General features: G+C 39.6%; 1 protein-coding gene across 1 annotated transcript; it reads left to right on the top strand.

Annotated features, from left to right (window-relative positions):
* Positions 1–4412: 4412 nt before the first annotated feature.
* On the top strand, positions 4413–13794 carry LOC149036679 (ATP-binding cassette sub-family C member 4-like). Its single transcript, XM_089188658.1, has 6 exons — positions 4413–4943; positions 5439–5821; positions 6443–7791; positions 8362–8932; positions 10222–10358; positions 10793–13794. Exons 1-6 carry the CDS (start codon positions 4413–4415, stop codon positions 11659–11661), a joined length of 3840 nt encoding a protein of 1279 aa, XP_089044784.1. The 3' UTR covers positions 11662–13794.
* The last annotated feature ends 1064 nt before the right edge of the window (positions 13795–14858 follow it).

Raw genomic sequence — 14858 nt, 5'->3', positions numbered from 1 at the left:
GATGGGGAAAATTTGTTCCTGTCAAGCATAAATAAGCTAGGTATGTGTGACATTTTAACCCTTTAACTCCCAAGATCTGATTGGTAACTATCCTCTCTAGCTGCTACATATTTCCCTGTAACTTAGTTATGAGAATCTGTTGTGATATCAAGACAAAGACCTATACCTGATAAGTTTGAGAATTCTCATTATCTCTTTGCTGGATAAGGTAAAGATATTTTAGGGAGAAGTTACTTGTTAATCACTCCTGGGAGTTAAAGGGTTAATTACAAATAGGCAGTAGCTTTAAGAATGTGTACCAGTGAATTTAAAGTAAAAGAAATTTGAAACATATATTGTTTAGTGTGATATGTGACCTGGTGGGTGGCAGTTTAGTAATGAAACAACAAAACAATAATATTTCACTGATTTCACAAATTTGATTCAAAACTAAAATAAGCAACAAATTTTGAGCAGATTAATTTGCATTAAATGGTACTTTGACAACATTAAATGTTTGAGCTCTGTTTACTTCAATTAAACAGTACTTAAACATACAGGAATGTTTTGGACACATTTAATGTGCACTTAAACCTGCATTAAGTTTTAGCCTTAAGATAGTATAAGCCAGGTTTAAGTCCAACTTAAATCTAGGTATAAGTGACTTAAACATCAACTTAAACTTATTAAACCTAAGTTTAAGACAGGATTAATCCATGTTTAAGGACACCTAAATATATCTTTTCTCCATGTGGATATTGCAGGGAGAAGTCTTATGTGAATCACTTAAAGGGTCCATTCATTGTTTTCATATCTCATTTGAAGGGAATTAATTTATCATCACCTCTATAAAATACTGAATGTCATTGCATAATTTGTTTAGTTTGATTTCAAAGCAACAGTTGTAAATTAAGATTTTTTCACTGATGATGATATTTAATGTCATTCTTTTAATTCAAGATTTTTACCTGATGTCTGCTGAATTGTACTTTGTTTGCAAGACAACTTTTTGCTTTAAATATGCAACCATTAATACAAAAGACAGAGAGACCATAACATGTCATTAATAACCTTGTTGTTTTAAAATAAAAGATGGGCTTTATACTTTGAATTCTGTTGGAGTGGTTACTGATCCCTTGCTTAGTTTGAGCTGGTCAGGTAATGATGACCGAAATGTAGCATTGTCGTGGACCGTGCTTGAGATAGTGCTGTCAAATTACGCATTTACTGAGCAACAGAAAATGCATAATATTTAGTTTGACGTTCATTGAGCCGTGGAAGGCTAGATTTGTGAAAATACGAAAATTTTTCTGGTTTAAAACAAGTGCACAAGCATACAATATTCGTACATTTTATGTGTTTCGGCTTTCAATTATCAGCTTGTGTAACCGCGTGTGCCAGGTACACAAAGTTCAAGAGTTTGCTAAACAAAGGTATAACATAACTAGTGGCTAGATTCTATGTGCATACTACGGTAAAATTTCCGCACAGCCCCATGCTATTGTAAAACAAATCTGTATTCCCAATGGCAATGTATTGTTTTTGTTATTGTTTTCTCTATCCAAGAACTGAATGCATTATGTAGTATGGGGCTGGGCGGAAATTTTACCCATACTACGTATGGGTACTACGTATATACGAGTAGAGATGTCATAACCCTACCTCAACAGTCATAACCTCCAAATCAGAGTTTGCTTCAATACTTGCGAAGAAGTGGCGCATATCTTTTTTGTAAACTAAGTGAACAACTACCCCTAGCCAACGGTGTACCGTGGGAGGTCTGGGACGGAGTCAACCCTGGATAATATGACTTGGAATTGAGGAATTAATCAAACTCGATCAGACACTCGATTAGTGATGTAGGTTATTATAGGCCTCGATTAATAATGTTAGGCTTGGCGATAAGTCGAAATCCATTAAGTAAATACAGACATGGGAAATAATATTAGACACGGAAAATAGCAGACAATGAGGAGGTCTGAAAGAGGCAAACAATAACGGGCCCTGTTAATTGATTTCCGACACGAAAATTAATTTTTCGATAGGGAAAATACCCTGACTGAATTTTGAACAGTATGTTACGCCATATGTTACGCCATATACAACCACCTAAAACTATGGCGTAACATACCGTTCAAAATTCAGTCAAGGTATTTTCCCTATCGAAAAATTAAATACAGACAATTTGGTTGACAAATGTAAATACACACGGGAAATGTTGTATTGTTTTTTGAGTTCCCAGCGGTAGCGAAAACTAATACCCCTGAGATTAAGTCACTGTCTGCGACATTTGCCCATCCAATGGCTCACATGAACCATTGGAAAAATACAAAGAAGGAAAAACGCAAGGAAAATTGTTCACACAGGAGCAGCACTGAGAACCTCAAGGCTTTTCGAGTAATACATAGACTACGTTTTCAAGGTCAGTGTTTTCGAGGTCTGCTTTTTTCAACGTCTGACAGAGGTCAACGGGACACCAAGCAGGTAGTGGGAAATCTGATAAGGTTGTGTAATATAACATCAGGGGTAACGTGTTTCAGGGAAATCCGAGCGACCCTAACCATCTGAAATTGCTTCAAATCGGGCAGTGGAGCGAGCGTACAACAAAGAAAACAAAACAGTTTTATAATAAGTTGATATTGTTCAGAGAAAAAAAATGAAAATGACTGAGAACAGGATACCACGAAAAAAACAGTGACATTTGAAACGATGTGTGATAAACAGAAGTTGCAAATCTCGCGAGGTGCATGTACAAGCAGTATCCTTACGAGTCCCAAACGCGAAATAGATCGAGTCAATCAGCTATCAGAACTTACGACATGCTGGCATAAATTTGTTCCCTTTTTAGTTCTCGGCTTACCCTGGGTGCCTCGGTTAGTCTTCATTTTGTTGCGCGCGAAAAGTCTCTGGAAAGAAGCGCTGTTCCTTGAAAAGAAGGCGACTTCTGACCAGTCAATGTCTCGAGAGGGTCGCAGGCTCAAATATTTTCAAACATCATTTATTGTAGGTGATTTTAAGTTGTTTTAGGTAGCTGTAGGTGGTTTTAGGTGGTTGTAAGTGGTTCTAGGTGGTTGTAGGTCATTCCATGTTTCAGTACTTACGTTTGTGGGGACTGTGTCCGGCCGCCAGGGAGTTAGTCCGTTTTCAACTTGTTTTCTGTCCCCAGAGTTTTAAAATTTATTTTGAAACTGCATTTCAAAACTTTCAAAACAAGTCCCCTTTCACTCAGCGTGGTGAAGAGAGGGCTCTCGGGAAATTTTGTGATCCTCTCGTTTCAAATCACGACATCTGTTTTATTATACAGGAACATCGTCTAGTCGATTTTTTTTTTTGTATATTTAGAAATCTCTCAAAACCTATTCGCCCGTGCAAAAGATATGGCTTGCAAATAGTAAGGAACGGCAATATTAGCGGTGTCTTGGTGAATTCCTGTATAATGAGACAAAGTTGCAAAGTAAGCTATATAGAGTTGCAGCTTCCTCAAATTGTTATCGCACAGCCAGGTGCAAACGTAAATTTTTCACACCAAATTGTCAGTACGATTCCATCCATATAGATTGTAATTACAAGGCCTATAACAGCGCTGTGTTGACATTTTATATATGTATCGTTTGGCTAAAAGCTTTGATTGAGTGGGCTAGATCACAGGAGATGTTATGCTGCAGACTACAAACTGTGCAGACCGCGATTTGTTGGCTCCAGAATTTCAACTGTTTCATTATGCGAGACACTGACAAATTCATTCCTGACCTATCACGCAATCGACTTCGATAGGTATCCAATTTTACGGTATTATGCGGTTATTTTCAGCTTTAGAAGAAATGACGTTTTCTCGCTTATGAAATTTTATTTTACGCCTCAGTGGACGTGAAATGAAAGTAAAAAAAAAATTGATTTATTTTTATGAGTAATAGTTTGTCATGTATGCGACAAGTTCTTGCTTATGGGAGACAAGAAGGAAAGCGGAATAGCGAAAAATTGTGGAAACTCCATTCGAAATGAAAAGTTGGTTGCACGCCGCTTCCTCAAATAATTGCAAGATAATGTTCTCTTGTTATTTGGTTTCTATTAAGAGGGAGCCGGGAACTCAACAGGCACCCTCAAGCAAGGGGATCAATTTTGGCCGGCCGCGCGCAAATATCCCGCGCAAAATTTTAAACAAAAACAAAGGTAGCAACCAATGTCACGGAAACTATGCCAAGAAAATTAAACGTTCATAAAAAGTAGAGAAAGGAAACTCGACACTCTTCGAGCACAAAGCTTATTCAATGACGGTTATTTACCATTTTGTTTTAAGCTATTATTGGATTTTATGTAAGTTTACAACTCTTAGAGGGCAAGTTGGTTCTGAAATCCTGGAACAACATGCACAGACATTTGGGCATTGCGTTTAACATGCTAATAATGGCTATGTATTTTGTATGTCTCAAGGGATGGCACCAAAAAGCGGTTACATGAAAATCTCTGGTGATAAAGATGAAAAAGTCAGTTTTGTATCTTCACTTTTTTTTCGTTGGATGAACGAAGTCCTTAAAAAGGGCAGTCAAAGACCTTTGGATCAAAATGACTTTTTACCCTTGTCAGACGAGAACTCTGGCCGTTTTGTCACCGACAAGCTTCGAAAAAGCTGGGAAAGCGAGAAACATCATTGCAAGATGAATGGGAAAAGGCCCAAACTTTGGAAAAGCGTGTTTTATATGCTTTCTGCCAAAGATGTTATCATCATTTTGATGGGGAATATATTGTGCACAACTTCTCGCCTTCTCTTTCCACTGTTCCTCGGGTATCTTGTTTCTAAGCTTATGTCAACTGAGGCAGAGAATACTTATCGGCTCTACGCCTGCGCATTAGCTATGTGTCTCAATGGTTTGATCGGTGGTCTTGGTATGCACCAGGATAGCTACAGATGTGAAATATTGGGGATCAAAATAGGAAGCGCCCTGAGGGGACTGGTGTACCAAAAGGTAGGCACGATCCTAAAGAGTATTCTATGCACTTGTGATAGGCTCATATAATACCCTAAACACCCCAAACTAAGCCGAAAAAACACCTTTATCTATCCGACCCAGAAATAATTTTTCCAGAAATCTGATCGATTGTAATCAGGTTATGCCATATGGAGACCCTGAAGGAGAGGGTAATTGAACATCATTGCTGGTGCTTCTGCGAGAGCAAGCAATCCCGCTTACCAAAAAAAAGAATCGAAGAAACAAACAGTTATGTAGCCTGCAGTTAACGGGGAAGTAGGCTACAGAAACCTTAACGCATAAGGCCACGCTTCTTAGCGAGATTCAAAATGGCGCCTTAGTTGTGGCTCTTTTTCACATTTAAAGATAATTTGGTGAAGGTTTGTTTACTCTCGTCTCGAAATGCAGGAACGGATGTCTTTATGCCGTAGATTAAAATCATATGGTTTATGGAACATACTTCTCTAATGTCTAATCTGTGCTCTCTTTCAGAAACTTCTACTCAGCAAGCAGACGTTACTGAAATTCACTGCAGGACGTTTACTCGACCTGATATCCAATGATGTTAAAAGAATGGAAGAAGAGACAGTCAAGTTTTTTGTCTCAGCCGTTTTTGCAGTCCCTGCTTATGTAGGGACAATATTCCTTATCTACAATTTGATTGGCTGGCAGGCTGTTATGGGGGTGTTCCTTCTGTGTGTTCTTATGCCGTACTTTGCCGTTTTGTCCTATGTTAATGCTAAGCTGCGCTTGCGCACAGCTACAGTGTCCGATCAGCGAATCTCCCAAATGAATCAAGTAGTTTCCGGGATCCGCGCGGTCAAAACGCATGCGTGGGAGGACGAATATAGACGAAAGATAAAACATGTAAGAAGGTAAGGTAAATTGTCAGTTTTCATCAGTAGTAGGCTAAAACAACTATCTTAATTCATCCCCTTGATTGTTGACCTAAATTATTCAAAATCCACAAATATGTTTTGTCTCCACTGAGAGCTTTATTAGCTAAGCAGTTCAAACAAAAAAAAAATGTCTCATGTAACCCATTTCATAACCATAGGACTGGCCGGTTAGTCAATAAATATCAGTATCTACTGAGTAGAAAGTGTTAAAAGTGCACTCTGATTGGCTACTCAAACTCCGAATATCCTTTGCAATTCATCTTCGAGCGACTCGTTCGGGATTTGGATCCGAAAATATTGTAATCGTTTTTACTTCAGTGTCGGTGAAAAAGGGTGGTTATCACCTCCACTTCGGAGCATAATCGTTCATTATCATAGGTAGAACATCTCATTGAGTCTAACTTGACTTCATTTGGTATTATTTTTCGTACGCTGTCGTGGGTTCGCAAAAGACGCACTTTCACAAAGAAGTGAACGATGAGGAAGGGTGCGCTTGCTGCCCGCTCACCTCCTTTATATTTCAAATTAGAGAGAACACAGAGGACGAATTGGTTCGACAGAATGCCCACATAACTCACAAACAACTTTTATCTGCAGAAATGAAATCAGCGTCATTTCGAAGAGGACAGCCATTCAGTCAAGTATTGATGCCTTGTTATACAGTGCAACGCCACTGGCCACTCTGGTGTCAGTAATTATTATGGTGCTTACAGGCCAGACCCTCACGCCCGCCAATGTTTTCATGCTGCTGTCGTTTATGGGTGTTCTAAAATTTAGTGGTATGTTGAATATGACATCAGGTTTAATGGTAACGTATGACGCCTACGTTTCGCTCGGAAGAATCGAAGAATTCCTTCTTCTGGAAAATCTGTTGCAAGCCTCGGAGAGTGATTTAAGCAACGAGCCTCAACAAAAAGCGAAAAGTACCGCAACTTACCTAAGTCGCAGTTACTTGAAAAAAGAAGAGGAAAATACGGAGAAAGTTTCCCTCTCTCGTGAATCAAGAGAATTAGGGCCTACTATATTATGTGTGTCAAATTTAAGCTACGCAAAAACGCATCATGAAGAGGAATTTATTCTTGAGGATATCAACTTGTTTGCACCTTCAAAGAGTTTAACAGTCATCACCGGACCGGTTGGAAGTGGTAAGTCTACTCTGCTCTCAGCGATCGCTGGTGAAATTTGGAACACCATTGGGACGATTGATTATCAAGGTTCTGTCATTTACTTGCCTCAGACTGCTTGGGTGTTTTCGGGAACGATAAAAGAAAATATTCTGTTTGGTCAACCCTACAAGGAGTCCAAGTACGAAAGAATAATCGACGTCTGTGCTCTGAAAGAAGACTTTCAGCGGTTACCTGATGGTGACCAAACAGTTGTTGGAGAACGCGGAGAGGTTCTGAGTGGAGGACAACAGGCGAGAGTAAGTTTAGCTCGTGCAGTTTATTCTGACGGAGATATTTATCTATTGGATGATCCACTGAGTGCTGTCGATGTTAAAGTTGGCCAACACATCTTTAACAAGTGCATCAAAGATCTACTGGGCGATAAAATCGTTCTGTTTGCCTCTCATCAGCAACAGCACATGGAAAACGCTGATGAAGTGATTGTGTTGTACAAAGGACGTGTCCTCGACAAGGGACGCTTTACTGAGCTGCAAGAAAAAGGTGTAATCAATTCAACTGTTGACCCGCTCTATAAAGCAGCTCTGAAGGACAAAACGGACTCATCTGAGCCGTTCTGCTGGGAAGATAAAGAGGAAGACAATGATGCTGAAAAGTGCCAGAAAATACATTCTCTGCCCAATGAAGCGAAGAGTTTGGAGATAGCAAGGGAGGATCGTTCAATCGGAGTTGTGACATCCAAGCTTTATTGGGACTATTTCAGAAGTGGAGCACATCCTTTGATGCTAACTGGAATGGTTGGTTTAAGTCTCGTTACTCAAGGTAAACTTATTGTTAGACTGAGCTACAAACCTTGGGTCAGACCTTGTTTCTATATTTCGTTTCTTCTATTCTTTTATTCTGTTTCGTGCAAATCGTTTCACAATGGCTATGCTTTTAACCAAGAATAAAAGTTCTTTTTAGATTAGTAGGTAGCGTTGAGAGACACTACACAAACTTCTGACCATGTTCCCGATATCTCACTTGCTCGTACAAGCGCGAGGCAAGCGCGAGTGAATGGCGAGTTACGCGCGAAATGAAGAGCTGGTGTTTTTCTCCTCGCGTTTGCCTTACACTTGCCTCCACTCGCATGAAAAGGTCGAATAACCACTCGCTCTACAGACTAACTTTCTGAGACCAAAAGCAGTTTTTTAATAATATTTATGTGTGACATGGTTGACTGCCTCATATATTCTGTGACGTTGTGGTGCTTGCATAAACATCTCCAAGACGTTAAAGGTAGTAGGTAATCCAGGCGAGTTGTGTCTAGGCCCAATAAATCTTACAATGTTCAACTGAGCGATCATACAAAAGTACATTTCAACCACTGCATTTTAATGGTATTTCTTTCAGCCATCATAGTTGCTCCCGACTTGTGGCTTTCGTTTCTTGCAAGGCTAAACCCAGAGGATCAGAAGAACAAGACTTATCTATCTGTCTTCGCCTGTCTGGTTGGCGCGTGTTTTATATTTACTATTGTTCGGGCTTACGGATTCTTCCTTGTTTGTCTGAAGTGCGCCGAGCATCTTCACGATAAAATGGTTGTGGCCATTTTACAAGCACCTGTCCTGTTCTTTGATTCTAATCCAGTGGGAAGAATCCTAAATCGTTTCTCCAATGATATTGGCTGCGTAGATGAGATGTTGCCCAAAACATTCCTGGCGGCAATGCAGATGCTCTTGGTGATATTTGGCCAAATTCTGGTAACAGTTGTCACAAATGTTTGGCTGATGTTTCTTGTTGTTCCAATTTCCATGTTGGTCGTTTTTCTATCCAATTATTACTTGAAGACTGCCAGAGAACTAAAGAGGTTAGAGTCGATATCCCGAAGCCCAGTGTTCGCTCATTTTTCGGAGACCCTGATAGGACTGGACACGATTCGTACGAGAGGAAGACAGACAGATTTTGTGGATGCACTCTACAGGTAAGTCAAAGACATTGATTAAGTTTGTGGTGTCAGAGCCGATAAATGCACAGGTCAATAGTGACTTATAGTCGCTCGTTTTCTGTGAGCTATTTTTTTAAATTTGCCGGCAATACGCGAAATGGCATCACGTGTCTTTTGTAATCCTATCTGGTACGTGCTGAGACACTGGTCAGCAAGTGGACCTTTCGGTACGAGGCACGGTGGCGAAACGAAGCTATCCGAAAGAGGCACGAGGGTTTACTACCAGTTGTGAGACTACAGTAATTGCTCTGTGCGGTTTTCATCCTTCTGATAGGATTTCAACAGTCGCATAATATGAACCGTCAATCAACAAGATCGCGTGACGTAGAAATTTCACAATTAGTCGAAACTATAACAAATGTATGAAACGTATAAGCGATGTTAGTTTCTTTCTCTAATTTTGTCACAGTTTTGATCAATTGGTAAGACAACGTCATGTCGTGCAATTCTGCCTTTAATAATACTCGTGATTAAAAAAGTCAGACTCCCGCCTCGCAGTCGTCCCCTTTTGTTAATCACTCGTATGATTACTGGCCGAATTGAACTCCACTCAGTCCTATTACCATTATGAGTTTAATTAACAGGAGATACAGACGAGTGGCACTCGTCTTCTCCTTCTGATAAATATTATACTTAGCATACAAAATGGAGTTGTGATAGTGAACAATTAAGAACTGGTCTGTTTTTGGCGAATTTACTATTTTCAATGGAAAAGTATCCATATCGTCAAGAAACTCGGCTCTAGCGGCTCTCACTTCATCTGGACGAATGGAGCATACCAAAGAATGAGATGTGGTTACGGAAATGATCTTTCGGATACTTAGCAAGAAGCTTACGGATGTTCCTTGAAGAGTAACATCTTTTTGAGGGGCAGGGGTGTCGGGCGAAATTTATTGAAGGGCTCCGTTACATTGTCAGGCCAAAGGAGACACTGGTCTCACTTCAGTGTAGAGACCCGATGTAATGTCTTTGAGATTTTTTTGGAGTGATTGTCGTAACGAAAATATTATTTTACCATAACAAGCCAATCAAAACAAAAGAAAAGATCACAAGTAGTGACAGAGGACTTGAATCAAAAACAAGGAAACGGCACTAAACGCTGACAAACGCGTTCGACCAATAGGTGGTTGGTTTTGCGCAAGTTTGCCGGACCAATCACCAATCAAAGTAATTATCAAGTCGATACTACTCGGTTTATTTTTGACAGTCAACTAAAAAATAACTCCATTATTAAAACTTATTGTGATAAAAACTTGTCCCCTCAGATATCAAGATGTTCATAATCAGGCGTATGTTATGGTGATGGCCAGCGGTAGGTGGCTCGGTACACGTCTGGATTGTCTCGCTTCCTTGTTAGTCGGTGCATTTGCTGTGGCTGCAATCTTGGTATCTCAAGATGCCGGTAAGCTCAAGATTCTTAGTAACATTTTTGAGTCTTTTTATGTAAAGTAAGAATCTGTATAGTCGTGTATTAACACAGCATGAAAAACTGAATAATAAAATAAGTGTGACTATACGTGCTCTCTCATGAACGGGTGGTTTCTAAACACGACAGAAACGTGAGAGTCAACTCGGGTGGCTTAAGTGCAGAGCAAACTTTCAAGTGTCTTCTATGATTCAAAACAGGAAACTTGTGCTGATAACTCCTCTGCACCTACTTAGCTTGGAGTCAAAACAACGACGTAAAAAAGATGCCTTATTCGGTACTTCCCATTAAGTGACTGCCTGGACAAGGCTAGGTAACCTAGCCTTGTAAAGCTTTCGTTATATGTTTTGAGTTATCGAGAAAAAACAGGTCCGGAATTTATAGACTTAAGTTCTAATTTTTCTTTTCAGCTTACGCTGGTCTCGCTCTTGTTTACGTCATCCAAACTCTGAACGCGACTCAATACGCTGTTAGAAAAACGTCTGAAGTTGAAAACTACATGACGTCAGTTGAGCGAGTTATGACCTACACCCAACTCGATCAGGAGCCTGGATACGAAGAAGAACGAACACCGCCAAAAGACTGGCCTCGGAGAGGAAGTATTGTGTTGAGAGATGTATCATTGACGTACTATCCGGGGGGACCTCAAGTGCTGAAGAACATCAATCTTAGCATCAAAGGAGGAGCAAAGATTGGAGTTGCGGGCCGTACGGGAGCTGGGAAGTCATCTTTTGTAGCAGCTCTCATGCGTATGCCTGATGCTGATGGAGAGATAGTCATCGACGACGTTCCAATTAAAGAGATAGGCCTCCAACAAGCTCGACGAGGTATCTCAGTTCTTGGCCAAAGTCCTGTTCTTTTTAGCGGATCTTTGAGGAAAAATCTCGATATTTTAGACAAGTTTCGAGACGCTGAATTATGGCAGGCTTTAGAGGATGTGCAACTGAAAGATTTTGTCGGGAGGCTTGAGGCCAAGCTGGATCACGAACTGCTGGAACATGGTGCTAATGTCAGTGTTGGAGAGCGGCAGTTAATTTGCTTGGCTCGTGTGCTGCTACAGCGAAGTAAAATCGTCGTCTTGGACGAGCCAACTGCGCATGTTGACCCAGACACAGAGCAGACGATTTGGAATGTAGTGCGGGACAAACTGAAGGAGTCGACTGTCATCACTATAGCTCACCGTTTGAACACGATAAAAGACTGCGAGAAGATTTTGGTCTTGAAAGATGGAAAAGTTAAAGGGTTTGACAATTTTGACTCAATAATGAACATTAAGTGAGATGCGATCTTAGGTTGAAATACCTCGAGTGTCACGCAGGTCTGATCCTGCAGAGCTAAAAAAATTTATAGTTTATAATCTTTTCTAGAGCTGGCATTTGATGTTATTGTTCGGCTTTGGCTCCTTTATACTCTTATGCATCTTTAAAATCTCTCTCGCTGTCATGTTTCGCGGTGTCACGCAACGTCCAATTTGCCCTGGTTCTGTTTAGTATTAGATCACAGACGAAGTCATAATGTGGTAAGAACAGCAAAACGGTACACTAGGCACAGGCGTGTCACTGATGTTCCAACTGCTTTATGACGTCCTCTTTGATATATTAATGAACAGACCCACCGTAGCATAGATTACATTTGTTTTATGTAATAGACAAAGCTAATTTTTTTTTCATGTGGACGTCACTTATCCGTCTGTCCCCCAACTGATCATAATTAAAAGACCAATGGAGATGCCCGGGAACGACTTACGAGCGCCACTTACCACCCAACACAATGCGCACAAGAAACAAGATAACAGTTTATTCAGAAATAGGAAACTGTTTAGCAGCCTAGCTATGTCCAGATTTAGGGTCCGATATCAGAGAGTAACAGGTTGTCATGTTAACATTCACTTTGGGTATAAATTTAGATCTCCTCGCATGAGCATGTCAGCATTCACGTTAGGGAAAAATTAAGATCTTATCGGACAAGTGGAAAGAATGAGAGGAGATGCAGGTCTACGTGATGCGGCACAGATTTTTTAAAGTCCATATAAGATAAATAATAACTCTAATATATAGATTTAGCCAAGCCTAAAAGCGGAGCTCTCGTCAATTTATTTTCCAGCCCTTCATTATTCTGAGTAAAAACTGTAATAAAACTCCTTAGCACTGGCTGTAGAAGAGTTTCTTCCAGGGAAAATAGGGACCAGTCCGGGGGTTGGGGACGGGGGAACCATTGACGAGGTCTGGAACATGGGGATGATGTTCTCACAACTTGCAAGGCGATCAACACGCATGCTAGTCAGCGATATCTTCAAACAGCTTAGGACCTTCGTTGTCATTCCTGATGTTTTGAGCAAATTTTCGAAGATTAGGGAATGTTTTCTTCTTCAGATGAAGTTTATGATGTCACCATCAGTCGAAATTATATTCTATTGAGCGTGACTTATAACTTCGGTTTGGGAAATTGAGCCAAAATCGAAAGAAACGACGGTAAACTGCTTTGCGTTAAGACGATTGGTCGATTGAAGAGTGAGGACAGTGAGTCAGTAAAACACCACGGCTGAATCGTACGGGCTTCTCTCATATCTTCTCTTGAAGTTGCCAGGTATGACTGCTTACCCCATCGTTTTTCCTTAACGTTTCAGCCTCCTCTGTTCAGCGTAGAAAATTGAAAAGAGAAGTAATTTTCAACTCGTGTTTGAGCCTTCGAAATTTTGATGCACACCTCAAAAGCATAACAAATAAATTTTAAGTTTCTATTTATTCAGTTTAGGTTAGTGAGGTAAAATTGAATAAAAAAAAAGTAATAGGACGACAGGTTCAAGAAATTTTCACAACCAATTTATAAGGTTAACCTACCTAGAACAATCACCTTCGTGTACAAATTAGACCAGGTTTGTACTGATAATGCGCAAAAGAACTATCTGTGGTAAGAGGGCAGGCTTTCCTTCTTTCATTCAAAGATATACTGAGGTTATCATCTTTCCACAAGCTCAGTGGAAAGTGAGAGTGAATGAAACCGATAGTGACTATGTTATTTGAATAAATATCCAAACGGGGCTAAAAAGTAAGATATGGTCTGCACAGCCTTCTTGTTTTTATTTTTTAACCTATAAAGCTGAGGCGTACATATTCTTGCTTTGTGCATTATGTGGACGCCAATTAATTTAACTTTCATGCGTTAAAATACAAAAAATGTTCTCTTCATCTATGTGCCCTAAACATTACGGGGGAGGAGGCAGGTCAAAGTAAAAACATGAATCATAATAACAGGGCCCCCATTAATTTCAGTCCTAATTAAAGGAGGATCCTTGCTTCTCCAGATTACCACCCTTTAAAACTCACATATCTTGTGACTTATTCCTTATATTAGTGTTTAGTTTGGGTATGAGCATTGGAAAGAAACATAATGTATTAATAAAAGCTTGAGCGACAGTATTTAATGCAATCTAAATAATAATATTACATGTTACAAAGTGGTAAATTACACAGCAAAATTATGTAATCACACAATTCCAAACAAAAGAAGTCAGGTTATCACTTGCTCCAACTTCGAGGGCTTAAGGAACAGAGAAATATATATGGCAAACAGTTACAATTTATACAAAGTTGAAAGTTTGAAAGCTAAAAGATATCCTTTACAATCATCACGCCCTATGCATCCTAGCAAAGAAAGGGTCAATTACCACCATAACTTCTCTCAAATGTTCATGCTCACAGGAAATGGTTAATTTTTGTCAGTAGGTAGTACTATACTTACAATAGTTCTACTGACACGAATGAATTTTTCTAAAGTTATCTCATAGTACTGAGGTCAAGAAAGTTCCTGCGTGGGGACTGACATTTCAATTACCTCAGCAAACTGTAATTATCAGAATTGCAAGCCAAAGACGTATTTATCAAGTGCTCAAGTTTCCAAATTAGTCACCTAATTGTCACAGTGGAGTTCACTCCTTTTGGAGGCTATCGTCAGCTTGATCATCCTGTTACATGTGAAACATCAAATGTTACTGACATAATAAAATAATTACCTGAATTAACAGTTATATATTTTGAATAACCTGCTTCCTTGAATTGTGCTCCAGAAATAGTAAATGGTTTTGAACAGAAAGGAAGAAAGTTCTTAAAATATTCTATGTTAAATAGAACTTTGTTACGAATGTTAATTGCGACGGCAATCAAAACATCTGTGAAGCCATAATAACAATTACCTTTCCATGTAAACAAACCATAATGAAGCATGACATAATCTCACCCAGTTGGAATGTAGAATCAAAAATCTAATTTCCGTAAAACCCCGCAGATAAGCCGCACCCTGAATTTAGCAGCTCAAATTTTGGAAAAAAGTCTTTTAAAAGAAATCAAAAGAAATCCAAAGTCGAGTCTTAAGAAGTCTTCTTCATCCACTGTTCATCGAACGTGAACTCACCATCAACATTGCAACGGAAAACACTTCAAGTCTTAGTCAAGTCAAGTCTTCAAGTCCACAATTTTT

This window comes from Pocillopora damicornis, chromosome 12 (genome assembly GCF_964200805.1).
Source record: "Pocillopora damicornis chromosome 12, jaPocDami1.2, whole genome shotgun sequence".
In the NCBI taxonomy this organism is placed as follows: domain Eukaryota; kingdom Metazoa; phylum Cnidaria; class Anthozoa; order Scleractinia; family Pocilloporidae; genus Pocillopora; species Pocillopora damicornis.
Note: the sequence above shows the minus strand (reverse complement) of the source record. Positions and strands in the feature narration are given on the sequence as shown.

Bases quoted from the DNA above. Each gene is read 5' to 3' on its own strand.
- LOC149036679 (XM_089188658.1), top strand. From the start codon at position 4,413: ATGGCACCAAAAAGCGGTTACATGAAAATCTCTGGTGATAAAGATGAA. The intron at 4,944-5,438 runs GTAGGCACGATC...GCTCTCTTTCAG, and splicing joins GGGGACTGGTGTACCAAAAG to AAACTTCTACTCAGCAAGCA. The intron at 7,792-8,361 runs GTAAACTTATTG...TATTTCTTTCAG, and splicing joins TTTAAGTCTCGTTACTCAAG to CCATCATAGTTGCTCCCGAC.